The 16,772-nt window shown below is 38.1% G+C and overlaps 1 protein-coding gene across 5 annotated transcripts in view; it reads right to left on the reverse strand.

Moving 5' to 3' along the window:
• Window positions 1-16,772, reverse strand: part of TTBK2 (tau tubulin kinase 2) — a 153,502-nt gene that overhangs the window by 47,256 nt on the left and 89,474 nt on the right. For all 5 annotated transcript variants that reach the window (XM_046008710.1, XM_046008711.1, XM_046008712.1 and 2 more), the window contains one exon: window positions 1,972-2,037. In XM_046008710.1, coding sequence (XP_045864666.1) covers window positions 1,972-2,037 — 66 coding nt within the window. The remainder of the gene's footprint in view (window positions 1-1,971; window positions 2,038-16,772) is intronic.

Below are 16,772 nucleotides of genomic sequence, written 5' to 3' on the forward strand. Positions count from 1 at the left end.
TTCAATGGATAGGTTAGAAAGCTGATCAAAAACAGCAAAAAAAAAAAAAAAAAAAAAATTAATGAACAGGAAGACAGATCCGAAGAAATTACCTAAAACACAACACAGAGACACAAGAGAAAATCTGAGAGTGAACTTCAGAGTCATGGAAGACAGAACAAGAAGATCTAACATACATCAATTTGAGATATGAAAAAAGAGGTATTAAAAAGAATGGGGGAAAAGGCAATATTTAAAGAAGAAATGTCTGAGAGTCTTCCAGAATCTATGAAAGACATGAATGTTCAGATTTAGTATGCACAACAAATCCCAAACTGAATAACTGTAAAGAAATCCACGTGTAGGTACATTCTAACTTATCTGTAGAACAGCAAAGACAAAAAGCAGATATCTAAAATGTCAAAGAACAAGGACAAATCAAATGCAAAATGACAATTAAATGAACAAAGATCTTCTGAATAGCAACCACAGAACCAGAAGACAGAAATTTCTTCAAATTACTGAGAAAGAACAAATATTAATAAAGGACTGAATGTAGGGCAACAATGTAGTGAACAGAGTTCAAGTAGTTTAAAAAGTCCTATACTGTCTGGGAATCATTCATGTTAAAAGTTTAAGATTAAAGTATCCAAAAAAAATGACATGGAGTATATTTTTACTTTTTTTAAATTTGTGGAGATTTCTAAAAGTAAAAATATATTATCTTTCTACTAGATATTCTGGAAATGCTTATATAGCTATTATGACCTCTGGAAATGTTTATGCTTATCCCAGAAAAAGTGTCCTATTTCAAACATTCCAATGTGGACCAAAATTTTAAACAGAATTAATTAAAAAGCTTAGTAATTCTAAAGGTTTTTAAGAATGTATCTGGAAAATAAGAGTACTTTCTTTTCAAGACAGAATAATTGACTAGATGCCTTATTTTTTTCTAAGTTTGTTTATTTATTTTTCGGTAATCTCTACACCCAACATGGGGCCAAACTCAAAACTGACTAAACCAGCTCTTCTGACTAAACCAGCCAGGCAGGTACCCTAACTGGATGCCACAAATTAATACAACACTGAATCAAACCAAATGAGCTGAAATGCTTGACAGAGCGCTACATTATTCACTGATAAAAATACTTTTCCTATTTTCAATTTATAATCCTATTAGAAACAAAACTAACTGGAGCATAACATATAAGATCACAGCATTCTCTTCCTCCTATAGTTAGCATTAGTCAAATTTTCGTTAAGGGAATTTTGGCTTCACAGAACAAGAGTAAGGTAAGATGAAGAAAAGATTTCTCTTTATTTTATGAGGGAACGACATGTTAAACTTCTCACCTCCAACCAGGCAAGTTCAAGGATTAAGAATTCACAAAATACCCAACTTTCTCAGAATGGGGGGAAAAAATCAGAGAAGAACAAAAGGAGCAAGGTAAAAAAAAAAAAAAAAAAAAAAGAGAGAGAGAGAGAGACTTTAAAAAGTTTACCCAAAAGGTATAATTTCCCAGAAAATTTAAAAATAGTTTGTACTTGAGATCTTCATGAAAAGAAAAGGTTTAATGGAGAGGGGATACCACAGATTAGATGCATACTACAGATAAAATGATGACCCCTATATTTCAAGGTATTGTAAGTATGATATTCCCTAATAACTTCTTAAGATTAGAATGCAGATGTTTTACTTCTTCAAAATTCTGTATCCGATTTGTTAATACTTACATCTAATTAAAGACACAAGGTTCCCTACACACACATACACACACTCTTAGCTATTATCTTTTCTGGCAAATACACTTTATTTTTTTATGTAGCTGTACACATCCATCATCTACTATACATACTACGGTACATTAGTATTACTAACACCTTACCCTCTGCTCCCAAGCACCTTCCACACTTGTGTATCTAATGTAAAAAAGTCAATCTCATTCAAGTAATCAGCATGCTTATATAGATATGACTAGTTCAGATACCTACCCTGTTTCGATGAGCGTTGATTGATGCATAACGAACTGTCCCTCGAAAGCCTGCCACAGCTCGAGGCTACAACAACACCAAGAAAAGAGAAATAAAATGAGCTCCAAAATAGCAAAAGACTCAGCACACCCAAACCCACTAAGTAGATGGGAGAAACATGCATTACAGTCACAATAAAATACTACTTAAATTTCTAATTTTTTTATTGCAAAATTATAGAAAATTAGAGAGTATCTCTAAATCATGTTTAAAAGCTACTAGCATTTTAATTATCAGGGAGTTTCATTTTTTTGTACCTGCATTTTAAAGTAAAGCAGCATTTGTGACAAATTCTGTACATTAGAAAACACTAAATACTTTCATATATCCAGAACCATGCCAAGCATTGTAGTATATACACTAATATTCAGGCTCTGGTTACATTTAAGCACAGTAAGACCATAAGGAATCTGCAAGTAAAGATGCCAGTCTATGTCTTGGCTATTTCACTCAAACTTGACTTGAAGATGATGGCAACTTATATCCCTCCCTATACGTGCAATTCATATATTCATAAATCAAGTTACTGGGTAACTATTACATGCTAGGTACTAAAATAAATCTAAACATGAATAATATATGATCCCAGTTCTTGGAGAGCTCAACTTAGAATAAAGTCCAAACTTTTCTTATTTGGCCTACAAGAGTTCCATGATTTGGCACTGGCCTCATTCCAAAGCGGATTTACTTACAGTTTCTCCTACAACCGTGTACCTAGCTTATTCTGCTATTCTCTCCAGTGAAAAGCCAACACTTTACCTTCAATGGCTAACTCTTCTACCTAACACTAAGCCCTCTGCTCAAAAGCCACCCCCTCAGAGAAGTACTCCTTAATCAACCTCATCTAAAATACTACCCACCCCCTTCAATGCCACTCCAATCTTTTTTACTCTGCTTTATTTTTTTCTCATAATACCTTTCCTTACCTAAAATTAATTTTATTTAGACTTTTAATTATTTGTTCACTGCCTATTTTATTCCATTGAAATATAGACTCTGTGATGGCAAGGTCTCGGTTTGCTCATTTCACAGACACAGAAATAGGCTCTGAGAGGTAACTAAATTTATCTAAACACACAGAATCAGTAGGTGATAAAACAAGCATCAACCAAGGTCTTCTGACTTAAAATCATATACTGTTTCCACTCTACTGCTTCACAAGGATCAAGTCAGTATCCTAAAGACTCAATATGAAAACTTGACAAACCTGAAAATGATCATAGCCAATAACTTTCATTAGTAGAGGTTTTTCCCCCAGTAACCTTTAATTATCTTCAATTAAGATGTGTTACTGTTATAATCAGAAAAAGAGTATAATAAATGTTCTTTTAAAAATCTTTAGCTACCAGAATCATTCTGGTCATATGCTGTAAGATAGACATTCTATGTGTTCTTCCTTTGATCATTTTGGTAATATATGTGTTATCTTTTCAAATTAGTTTTCCATTTATTTCTTGTTTCATGAAATTATGTCTTCTCTTTTTAAAAATTTTCATTCCATTTCATTTTTTTTTTAATTTATTTGACAGAGAGAGATCACAAGTAGACAGAGAGGCAGGCAGAGAGAGAGAGAGAGAGAAGGGGAAGCAGGCTCCCTGCTGAGCAGAGAACCCGATGTGGGACTCGATCCCAGGACCTGAGCCGAAGGCAGCGGCTTAACCCACTGGGCCACCCACGTGCCCCTCCATTTCATTTTTAAATAAGCTCTGTGCCCAGTATGGGGCTTGAACCCACGACCCCAAGATCAAGAGTACTTTTTTTTTTTTTAAAGATTTCATTTATTTATTTGACAGAGAGAAATCACAAGTAGGCAGAAAAGCAGGCAGAGAGAGAGAGGGGGAAGCAGGCTCCCTGCCGAGCAGAGAGCCCGATGCGGGGCTCGATCCCAGGACCCTGAGATCATGACCTGAGCCGAAGGCAGAGGTTTAACCTACTGAGCCACCTACGTGCCCCAAGAGTACTCTTGATCTGAGCCAACCAAGTGCCCTTCTCTTCCCATTTTAATTACTCCTTTGTATTTTTGTCTTAAGATTTAACAATTTTAAAAATATTCTTGGGGCACCTGGGTGGCTCAGAGGGTTAAGCCTCTGCCTTCAGCTCAGATCATGCTCCCAGGGTCCTGGGATCGAGCCCCGACATCAGGCTCTCTGCTCAGTGGGGAGCCTGCTTCCCCCTCTCTCTCTCTGCCTGCTGCTCTGCCTACTTGTGATCTCTGTCAAATAAATAAATAAAATCTTCAAAAAATATTCTTTGTATTTAATGATAACTCTCATTAATCAAAAGTTCCTGTGATATATTTAAATCCCTTTTCTTACCTGCCATTCATTGACAATCATAGTCAGTAGATCTCACTATTTTCCTACAATGTCACAAGTAACAGGAATATCTAATATTCTCAATATGATGGAACTTTGAGATCAGATTTCTTTTCTAGACAAAGAATGTATAAGATTATACACGAAAACCTATCAACTCTATTCAGTAAATAACATTTCACTGGTTGTACTTTTATTCATTACCTGACAAGAACATTCACTAACAAAAAATGTTTTCATAGCATGTACTTTTGACCAGTTATTTTCACTCCATTAACTATCAGGATAAAAATCTCCAGAGCTATTACCACACTCTGCAATCCAGTCCACAGTTAATCGGACACCTAGATGTCCCCCTGATAGAGTCTAGCCAAGACAAACCCAGGAGACTCTTTCCAGTTAAGAGTACCCCTGATTTTGCTTCTGCCATGGAAAGGTTGGGCCAGAGAGAAAAAGAGATCAGCTGTTTAGAAAGATCTTGATGTGATTCATCAAAGAATTAATGCCAGGTTAAGAAAATTCAGCCATCTTACATAAAGCAGAAAAGAAAATTCAACCCACCTGGGGAAAACAGCCATATATAGAACTACTCCTAATTTAAAGCAGATTATAATTAATATCATTAGCAAAGTACAATAAGCTATGAAAGCCTAGGAATGGAAAGCATTAGTTCCATTTGGTGACAGGGGAGAAGGTAAAGTCCTGCTGAAGAAGAAAAAATCTTAAGAATAGGCAACATTTAATGGGGCCTTAAAATATATGATCTCTTGACTGTCCAGGAAAAGCTCTCAGTTTTTCCCCAGTGAGGATAATATTAGCTGTGGGTCTTTCATACATGACCTTCATGATGTTGAGGTATGTCCCCTTATGTACTTTGTTGAGGGTTTTTTTAATCAAGAATGGATACTGTGTATTGTCAAATGCTTTTTCTGCATCTATTGAGAGGACCACATGGTTGTTATCCTATTATATTTTTAAAAATACTATTTATTTGAGAGAGAGAGAGAGCACAAGCAGGGTGAGGGGCAGAGGGAGAAGGACAAGCAGACTCCCCACTGAGCACAGAGCCCAATGCAGGGCTCAATCCCAGGACCCTGAGATCATGACCTGAGCAAAATCAGAAGTCAGACACTTAACCAACTGAGCCATCCAGGCACCCCCTTATTCTTTCTATTATTAATGCGGTGTACCATGCTGACTGATTTGTGAATACTGAACCACCCCTAGAGCCCAAGAATAAATCTCACTTGGAGGTTCTTCAAAAAGTTAAAAAGAATTACCCTATGACCCAGCAATTGCCCTACTAGGTATTTACCCAAAGGATACAAAAACACAGATTCAAAGGGTTACATGCACTCCAATTTTTTTTTTTTGCACTCCAATTTTTATAGCAACACTATCAACAAGAGCCAAACTATGGAAAGAGCCCAGATGTCCACTGACTAATGAATGGATAAAGATGATGTGGTGTATATACACAGTGCAATATTACACTTAGCCATCAAAAAGAATGAAATCTTGCCATTTGGAACAACTTGGATGGAGGTAGAGTGTATTGTGCTAAGTGAAATAAGTCATTCAGAGGAAGACAAATACCATGACTTCACTCATATGTGGAATTTAAGAAACAAAACAGATCAACATATGGGATGGGGGAAAAAGAGAGATAGGGAAACAAACCATAAGAGACTTTTTTTTAAAGATTATATTTAGTTGAGAGAAATAGAGTGTGCATGAGAAGTGGAAGGGGAGAGCGAAAGGCAGAGAATCTCCACTTGATCTTAGTCCAAAGGCTGAGAAGTGTATGAGGCAGAGAATCTCAAGTTGAGCTTGATCCCATGACCCCAAGACCATGACCTGAGCCAAAACCAAGAGCTGGACACTCAACTGATTGAGCCACCCAGGCACCCCAACCATAAGAAACTCTTAAAGATATAATAAACCACGGGTTGATGGAAGGTGGTGGGTAGAGGATTAGCTAGATGGGTGGTGGGCATTAAGGAAGGCACTTGTTATGATGAGCACTGGGTGTTGTATGTAAGTGATGAACCACAGAATTCTACTCCTAAAACCAATACTGCACTGTACTGTTAACCAACTAGAATTTAAATAAAAATTTGAAAAAGAAAAAACTAAGTGATCTCTTGAAGCCTCCCTAACTAATGGCAATTGGGCAATATCTATCAAAATTTCAAATGCACACATTCTCTTTGAAAAAGTCATGTCACTTCTGGAAATTTATATTACATATATACTTGCATATGTGCAAAAATAATGGACATAACACATTCACTCACTACATTAATGTTTGTGATAGCACAAGACTGAAAGTACCCATATATTCACAAATATGTTCATAAATAGACTGATTAAGTAAATTACAGTACATCCTTATAACAGAATATACTTTGCAGCTTCACAAAAGAATGAAGAGGCTCTATATCCTGACATGGAAAGATCTTGTACATACACTGTGGAAAAAAAGACAAGTGCAGAATGTACACCATGCTACCTTTTAAATCAAAAAGAGAAAAATGAGAATATACATTCATCTATATTGCATATTCAAGAAGAAATTCTGGAAGAATACATTAAAGAAAAAATAAAAATATAGTTACCTAAACGTTTGAAGAAGGCATAAGAGCAGTATAGAAAATAAATGCATTTGGGATAGCAGGGATGAAAGAGAGATTTGTTTCATTGCTTCTTACCATTTAGTTTTTTTCAAGTCAATTTTCAAGGTGCAGTGTATTCCTAGACTGAAGAGTTCTTTTTTTTATTATTATTAGAATTATTATTATTATTAGAACCAAGAGTTCTTTTTTAATTATTATTATTAACATTTAATGTATTATTTGTTTCAGGGATACAGATCTGTGATTCATCAGTGTTGCACAATTCACAGAACTCACCACATGCCCTCCCCAATGTCCATCACCCAGCTACCCCATCCCCACCCCCTCCACTTGAACAACCCTTAATTTGTTTCCGAGGTTAAGAGTCTCTTATAGTTTGTCACCCTCTCTGGTTTCATCTTGTTTCATTTTCCCCTCCCTTCCCCTATGATCCTCTGTCTTGTTTCTCGAATTCCTCATATCAGTGAGATCAAATGATAATTGTTTTTCTCTGACTTATTTTGCTTAGCTAATACCCTCTACTTCCATCCACGTCATTGCAAATGGCAAGATTTCATTTTTGATGGCTGCATAATATTCGTGTGTGTGTGTGTGTGTGTGTGTGTGTGTGTGTGTGTGTGTGTGCCACATCTTCTTTATCCCTTCATCTGTCAATGGACATCAAGGTTCTTTCCAAAGTTTGGCTATTGTGGACGTTGTTGCTATAAACATTCAGGTGCACATGCCCCTTTGGATCACTACATTTTTATCGTTGGGGTAAATACCCAGTAGTGCAATTCCTGGGTCATAGGGTAGCTCTATTATCAACTTTTTGAGGAACCTCCATAATGTTTTCCATAGTGGCTGCACCAGCTTGCATTCCCACCAACAGTGGAGGAGGGTTCCCCTTTCTCCGCATCCTTGCTGACATCTGTTGTTTCCTGAATTATTAATTTTACTTATACTGACTGGTGTGAGGTGCTGTATCATTGAGGTTTTGATTTATAATTCCCTGATGCCAAGTGATAGCACTTTTTCATATGTCTGTTGGCCATCTGGATGTCTTTTTTTTTTTTTTCGTTTCTTTTTTTTTTTTTTCCATTTTATTTATTTTTTCAGCGTAACAGTATTCATTCTTTTTGCACAACACCCAGTGCTCCATGCAAAACGTGCCCTCCCCATTACCCACCACCTGTTCCCCCAACCTCCCACCCCTGACCCTTCAAAACCCTCAGGTTGTTTTTCAGAGTCCATAGTCTCTTATGGTTCGCCTCCCCTCCCCAATGTCCATAGCCCGCTCCCCCTCTCCCAATCCCACCTCCCCCCAGCAACCCCCAGTTTGTTTTGTGAGATTAAGAGTCATTTATGGTTTGTCTCCCTCCCAATCCCATCTTGTTTCATTCTTTGCAGAAATGTCTGTTCATGTCTTCTGTCCATTTCTTGACTGGATTATTTTTTCTTTGGGAGTCGAGTTTGATAAGTTCTTTATTGATTTTGGATACTAGCCCTTTATCTGACATGTCATTTGCAAATCTCTTCTCCCGTTCTATGGTTGTCCTTGGTTTTGTTGACTGCTTCTTTTGCTGTGCAAAAGTTTTTTTTATCTTGATGAAGTCCCAAGAGTTCATTTTTGCCCATGTTTCCCTTGCCTTTGTTGATGTGTCTAGGAAGAAGTTGTTGTGGCTGAGGTCAAAAACACTGCTACCTATATTCTCCTCAAGGATTTTTTTTTTTAAATATTTTATTTATTTGACAGAGAGAAATCACAAGCAGGCAGAGAGGCAGGCAGAGAGAGAGGAGGAAGCAGGCTCCCTGCAAAGCAGAGAGCCCGATGCGGGGCTCGATCCCAGGACCCTGAGATCATGACCTGAGCCGAAGGCAGAGGCTTTAACCCACTGAGCCACCCAGGCGCCCCTCTCCTCAAGGATTTTGATGGATTTCTCACACTGAGGTCTTTCATCCATTTTGAGTCTATTTTTGTGTGTGGTAGAAGGAAACAGTCCAGTTTCATTATTCTGCATGTGGCTGTCCATTTTTCCCAACACCGTTTGTTGAAAAGATTATCTTTTTTTTTGATTGGACATTCTTTCCTGCTTTGTCAAGATTAGTTGATCATAGAGTTCAGGGTCTACTTCTGGGCTGTCTATTCTGTTCCACTGATCTATGGGTCTGTTTTTGTACCAGTACCATACTTTCTTGATGATTACAGCATTATGATAGAGCTTGAAGTCTGGAATTGTGATGCTGCCAGCTTTGGTTTTCTTTTTCAACATTCCTCTGGCTATTCAGGGTCTCTTCTGGTTCCATACAAATTTTAGGATTTTGTTCCATTGCTTTGAAAAAAGTTGATGGTATTTTTATAGGGACTGCATTAAATATTTTCTATAGGTAGCATAGATATTTTCTTAATATTTGTTCTTCCAATCCATGAGCGTGGAACATTTTTCCATTTCTTTGTGTCTTCCTCAATTTCTTTCATGAGTATGCTACAGTTTTCTGAGTACAGATTCTTTGCCTCTTTGGTAAGATTTATTCCTAGGTATATTATGGCTTTGGATGCAATTGTAAATGGGATCAACTTCTTAATTTCTCTTTGTTCTGTCTCATTGTTGGTGTACAGAAATGCAATTGATTTCTGTGCATTGATTTTATATCCTGACATTTTCCTGAATTCCTGTATGAGTTCTAGCAGTTTTGGGGTGGTGTCTTTTGGGTTTTTCTTATATAGTATCATATCATCTGCAAAAAGTGAGAGTCTGACTTTCTCTTTGCCCATTCAGATGCCTTTTCTTTCTTTTTGTTGTCTGATTGCTAAGGCTAGGACTTCCAGTACTATGTTGAATAGCAGTGGCAATGGTGGACATCCCTGCTGTGTTCCTTACCTTAGGGGATAAGCTCTCAGTTTTCTCCCATTGAGAATGATATTTGCTGTGGGTTTTTCATACATAGCTTTTACGATATTGAGGTATGTATGTATCCCTACACTTTGAAGAGTTTTAATCAAGAAAGGATGCTACACTTTGTCAAATGCATTTTCTGCATCTATTGAGAGTATCATATGGTTCTTGTTCTTTCCTTTATTAATGTATTATATCACATGGATTGATTTGCACATGTTGAACCAACCCTGCAGCCTGGAATAAATCCCACTTGGTCGTGGTAAATAATCCTTTTAATGTATTGTTGGATCCTATTGGCTAGTATTTTGGTGAGAATTTTCGCATTGGTGTTCATCAAGGATATTGGTCTATAATTTTCTTTTTTGATGTGGTCTTTGTCTGGTTTTGGGATCAAGGTAATGCTGGCCTCATAAAATGAGTTTGACAGTTTTCCTTCTATTTCTATTTTCTGGAACAGTTTCAGGAGAATAGGTATATTCTTCTTTAAATGTTTGGTAGAATTCCCCTTGGGATCCGTCTGGCCCTGGGCTCTTGTTTGTTGGGAGATTTTTGATGACTGCTCCAATCTCCTTACTGGTTATGGGTCTCTTCAGGTTTTCTATTTCTTCCTGGTTCAGTTTTAGTAGTTTATATGTCTCTAGGAATGCCTCTATTTCTTCCAGATTGTCTAATTTGCTGGCATATGGCTGCTCATAATATTTTCTCATAATTGTATTTCTTTGGTGTTGGTTGTGATCTCTCCTTTCTTTTTTTTTTTTTTAAGATTTTATTTATTTATTTGACAGACAGAGATCACAAGTAGGCAGAGAGGCAGCCAGAGAGAGAGGGGGAAGCAGGCTCCCTGCTGAGCAGAGAGCCCAATGCGCGAACCCAGGACCCTGAGATCATGACCTGAGCTGAAGGCAGAGGCTTAAACCACTGAGCCACCCAGGTGTCCCAGGGAGGGTTATCTTATTAATTCTTTCAAAGAAAGCAGCAGCTCCTAGTTTCCTTACCTAGTCTACTGTCTGTTCTTTTGGTTTCTATTTCATTGATTTCTGCTCTAATCTTTATTATTTCTCTTCCCCTGCTGGGTTTAGGCTTTCTTTGCTGTTCTTTCTCTAGCTCCTTTACATGTAGGGTTAGGTTGTGTACTTGAGACCTTTCTTGTTTCTTGAGAAAGGCTTGTGTTGCTATATACTTTCCTCTTAGGACTGCCTGTGCTACATCCCAAAGATTTTTGAACAGTTGTGTTTTCATTTTCATTTGTTTCCATGATTTTTTTTTTTAAATTCTTCTTTAATTTCCTGGTGGACCCATTCATTCTTTAGTAGGGTGCTGTTTAGCCTCCTTTGACTTCTTTCCAACTTTCCTTTTGTGATTGAGTTCCAGTTTGAAAGCACTGTGGTCTGAAAATATGCAGGGAATGATCCCAATCTTTTGGTACTGGTTGAGACCTGGATTTGTGACCCAGATGTGATCTATTCTGGAGAATGTTCCATGTGCACTAAAGAAGAATGTGTATTCTGTTGCTTCAGGATGGAATGTTCTGAATATATCTGTGAAGTCCATCTGGTCCAGTGTGTCATTCCAGGTCTTTATTTCTTTGTTGATTTTTTGCTTACATGATCTGTCCATTTCAATGAGGGGCATCTTAAAGTCCTCTACTATCATTGTATTGTCAATGTGTTTCTTTGATTTTGTTATTAATTGGTTTATATAATTGGCTGCTCCCATTTTAGGGGCATAGATATTTAAAATTGTTAGATCTTCTTATTGGAGAGACCCTTTTAAATATGATATAGTGTCCTTCCTCATCCCTTATTACAGTCTTTGGTTTAAAATTTAATTTGTCTGATATAAGGATTGTCACCCAGCTTTCTTTTGCTGTCCATTAGCATGGTAAATGGTTTTCTACCCACTGACTTTAAATCTGGAGGTGTCTTGAGTCTAAAATGAGTCTCTTGCAGACAGCATATCAATGGATCTTGTTGTTGTTTTTTTTTAAAGATTTTATTTATTTATTTGACAGACAGAGATTACAAGAAGGCAGAGAGGCAGGCAGAGAGAGAAGGAAGCAGGCTCCCTGCCGAGCAGAGAGCCCGATGCGGGGCTCGATCCCAGGACCCTGAGATCATGACCTGAGCCAAAGGCAGAGGCTTAACCCACTGAGCCACCCAGGTGCCCCGGGTCTTGTTTTTTTTAACCAATCTGATACTCCGTGTCTTTTGATTGGGGGCATTTAGCCCATTTACATTCAGGGTAACTATTGAAAGGTATGAATTTAGTGCCATTGTATTGCCTATAAGGTGACTGTTACTGTATAGTGTCTCTGTTCTTTCTGGTCTATGTTACTTTTAGACTCTCTCTTTGCTTAGAGGACCCCTCTCGTTATTTCCTTTAGGGCTGGTTTGGTGTTTGCAAATTCTTTTAGTTTTTGTCCTGGAAGCTTTTATCTTTCCTTCTATTTTCAATGACAGCCTAGCTGGATATAGTACTCTTGGCTGCATATTTTTCTCGTTTAGTCCTCTGAATATACCATGCCAGTCCTTTTTGGCCTGTTAGGTCTCCGTGAATAGGTCTGCTGCCAATCTAATGTTTCTACCATTGTAGGTTATTGACCTCTTGTCCTGAGCTGCTTTCAGAATTTTCTCATTGTCTCTGAGACTTTTAAGTTTTACTATTAGATGATGGGGTATTGACCTATTTTTATTGATTTTGAGGGGGAATTCTCTGTGCCTCCTGGATTTTGATGCTTGTTTCTGTCCCCAATTAGGGATGTTCTCCGCTATAATTTGCTCCAATACACCTTTTAAGATTTTATTTATTTATTTGACAGAGAGAGAGATCACAAGTAGGCAGAGAGGCAGGCAGAGAGAGAGGAGGAAGCAGTCTCCCTGCAGAGCAGAGAGCCCGATGCGGGGCTCGATCCCAGGACCCTGAGACCATGACCTGAGCCGAAGGCAGTGGCTTAATCCACTGAGCCATCCAGGCGCCCCTCCAATATACCTTTTGATCCTTTCTCTCTTTCTTCTGCTTCTGGGATCCCAATTATTCTAATATTGTTTCATCTTAGGGTATCACTTATCTCTTGAATTCTCCCCAAGCAGTCCAGTAATTATCTCTCTTTTTTTCAGCTTCTTTATTCTCCATCAATTGGTTTTCTCTTTCACTAATTCTTTCTTTGTTATCCTCATTTATCCTAGCAGTTAGAGACTCTACTTTTTACTGTACCTCATTAATAATCTTTTTGATTTGAATTAGATTTTAGTTCTTTTATTTCTCCAGAGAGGGATTTTCTAGTATCTTCTATGCTTTTTTCAAGCCCAGCTCATATCTTTATATCATCATTCTGAACTCTAGTTCCAACATCTTACTAATGTCTGTGTTGAGTAGGTCCCTAGCAGTCAATACCGCCTCTTGTTCCTTTTTTTGAGGTGAGTTTTTCCATTCTGTCATTTTGTCCAGAGAAGAATAGGTGAATGAGAGAACAAAATGCTAAAAGGTAAGAACGACCCCAGGAAAATATTTGGAGACCCAAAACTGGGGGGAAAAAAAGAAAAAAAAAAAGGAATATGATCAAGTTGGTGAACAGAACAGAGCCACACACTAGATTTTGGGTGTATTGTGGTCTGTTAAAAGAAACTGCCTCCTAAATTTTTAAAGAAAAAAAAAACTTATATATATACAAAAATAAGGGTAAATATTGAAAGGCTGGAATATGACTGTAAAGATAAAAAATTTAAAATATTTTAAAAAGGGAATTGATAAGAAGTTGGTTGATAAAATAAAGAAAATAATTAATTTTTTTAAAAAAGGAGAGAATGTGAGAATGTGATCAGGTGGGAGACTAGAACAAAGCCATACACTAGAATTAGGGTATATTTTGGTCTACTAGAAGAAACTGTATCCCAAAATTTTAAAGAAAGAAAAACTTTTGTATATACAAAAAATAACATTAAATACAATGGATAGAATATGACTGTAAAAACAAAAATTAAAAAAGACAAAAATGAATTTATAAGATGTTGGTTGCAAAAGGAAAGAAGAAAATTTTTAAAAATAGGAAAAAAAATAAAGAAAATTTTAAAAATTAACTTTGAAAGACTCAAGAATCATGGTGGAAAAGTCATTAATTCTATATGCTGTATTTCCCTAGCACTGGATTTTTACAGTTCTCACTGATCAGTAAACTTGGTTTTGGCTGACTGTTCTTGCTGATCTTCTGGGGCAGGGGCCTGTTGCAGTGATTCTCAAATGTCTTTGCCAGAGGCGGACTTGCGCAGCCCGTGCCAGGGGCCAGGCTAAGTAATCTGCTTGGGTTTGTGCTTGGTAGCTTCTGTTCCCTGAAAGCTTTCTGTACAGCTTTGGAGAATGGGAATGGAAATGGTGGCCTTCCAATCTCTGGGCCAGAGGAGCCGAAAGCTTGGGGCCCCACTCCTCACTGCACCCTGAGAGAAAAGCAGTCAATCACTCCTGTCTCCCTGGTCTCCCATACACTCTGTGCTCAACCAGCCTGTAACCGTATGTTTCTATCTCTGGCACATGACCCTATTTGAAGTTTCCAAACCCAGTAGGTTCCTGTGGTGCGCTGCCATGCCACTCCTCCCAGGGGAAGAAGGGGCGTCTCCCTGGATCTGCCGCTCACGGGGTCCCTGCTCAAAAAGCAGTGGCCAGACTGTGCCTCAGATCACAATTTATGGCAACCGTGAGCTGAAAGCCCACTCTTTGGCTCCGCCCTTACAGCCAACTTCCCTGCTCCAACACTTGGGTGCTCTGCCACCCTCAGGCACCCCTGGTCTTTCCCGAGGGTCCTGAGACCACAGTGTCCCAGCGAGGGTTCCCACCCCCCACTTAGCCACTGGAGCGATGCCCCTCCACAGAGCAAGTTCTGATTTTGGGCTCTGCTGCTCTATTACATGCTGGAAGCCAGCTGACGGAGCCTCCCTCCCCCACCCCTGCAGTCTATCTTCCTGAATATCGCCTCGAGTTCACTTCTTTGCACGTCCTACCTTCCAGAAAGTGGTCGCTTTTTTGTTCAGAGAATTGCTGCTATTCTTTTCTTTGATCTCCTGTTGAGTTCGTAGGTTTTCAGAATGGTTTGATAATTATCTAGCTGAATTCTTGGGACCAGATGAAATTTAGGTGTCCTACTCTTCTGCCATCTTGCTTCTCCTCCCTCCCCCGAGAATTGTCCTAAAGTCCTGTACAGTCAACCCCTTCCCCTCCAACTCCCAGTCTTTCGCAACCTCTGATTTTCATGCCTCACAAGCATTCAGAATTGTGTTTTTAGGTTTATTGCTGTGTAGTGATGTCTCACTGTGGTTTTAATTTGCATTTCTCTGATAACTAAAGATGTTTGCCATTTGCTATTGTGTTTATTTGCCATCTGTAGTCTTTCTTCTTTGATGAAATGCCTATACAAATCTTTTGCTCATGTTTATTCATTTGTTTTATTATTGAGTTGTGAAAATTGTTTACAGATTCTGGATATTAAGTCCTTTGTCAGACATGTGCTTTGAAATATTTTTCTCCCAGTCTGTGAATTGTCTTTTCAATTGCTTAACAGTGTCTTTCAAGGAAGTGTTTAACTTTGATGAGTTTTTACTTTCTTATGTTCACACTACATAAATATATTATCTCTTCAAGAATTATATTTAAAAACTATCTTTAAAGATAAAAAAGAAAAAAGTGAGAGTGGTTAACAGCCTAAGAGCACATTTTACTAAAATAAATACCTAAATATTTAAGTAAAAATGAAAAAGAAAAAAGAAATTGGACCTTAAAAAACTGAAAGAGGAGCGCCTGGGTGGCTCAGTCGGTTGAACATCCAGCTCTTGATTTTGGCTCAGGTTGTGATCTCAGGGTTGTAAAATTAAGCCTCAAGTTGGGCTCCATGATCAGTGGGAGATTCTCTCTCCTACTCCCTCTGCCCCACCCCACTCATGCTCGGTTTCTTTCTTGCTCTCTCAAATAAATAAATATTTAAAATGAAAACTGAAAGAATTACAACAGGAAGGAGAAAAAGCACTTTAAGTAAAAAGAACACTGTGTACAATGCAAAATGGTAGGAAAGTACTATGTGTGTGCTAGGGAAAGTGTTTGATAAGGTTGGAGCAAATGGTGAGAGAAAATAATGGAAAAGAAGGTTGGAATCAGGTTAAGTAAGGATGGCCTTGAACGTCGTATTAAGGTGTTTAGTTTATAACATGCAAAGAAATGGAATTCATCAAAAATTTTTAGGTAAGAAAGGGACATGAGTGAGAAAGTGCTTGGGATACTTACTCTTCTGGAGGTAAAAAGAGACTGGAATGAGGATTTAGGGAGACCAAGGAGGAAACTCAATATTCCCAATGAGAAGCCATAAGACTACTACAAAGACAGAGCTGTATGAATATGAAGGAGAGGATGAATGTCAGAGACAAAATGAGCTCCCAGGAGACTAAATCTAGCAGGAGCAGGGAGAGATTGTAGGCATGAAACCAGGCCTATTGCTAACCAAAGGTAGGGACTCTGGAAAGGGACAGGAAACATAGAGAACTATGTAATATAGACCCCAATGGAAGTAAGAAAATAGCTGAAGTTGTGGAATGGTAACAGAGAAAAATACTCTTTTTAAATTAACATATAATGTATTATTTGTTTTAGGAGTACAGGTCTGTGAATCATCAGTCTTACACAATTCACAGGACTCACCATAGCACATACCCTCCCCAATGTCCATCACCCAGCCACCCCATCCCTCCCATCTCCCTCCACTCCAGCAACCCTCAGTTTGTTTTCTGAGATTAAGAGTCTCTTATGGTTTTTCTCCCTCTATGTTTTCTTCTTGTTTCATTTTTCCCTCCCTTCCCTTATGATCCTCTCTTGTTTCACATATTACACATATCAGTAAGATCATATAATTGTCTTTTTCTGATTGACTTATTTCACTTAGCATAATACCCTCTAGT

This window comes from Meles meles, chromosome 6 (assembly GCF_922984935.1).
Source record: "Meles meles chromosome 6, mMelMel3.1 paternal haplotype, whole genome shotgun sequence".
In the NCBI taxonomy this organism is placed as follows: Eukaryota; Metazoa; Chordata; class Mammalia; order Carnivora; family Mustelidae; genus Meles; species Meles meles.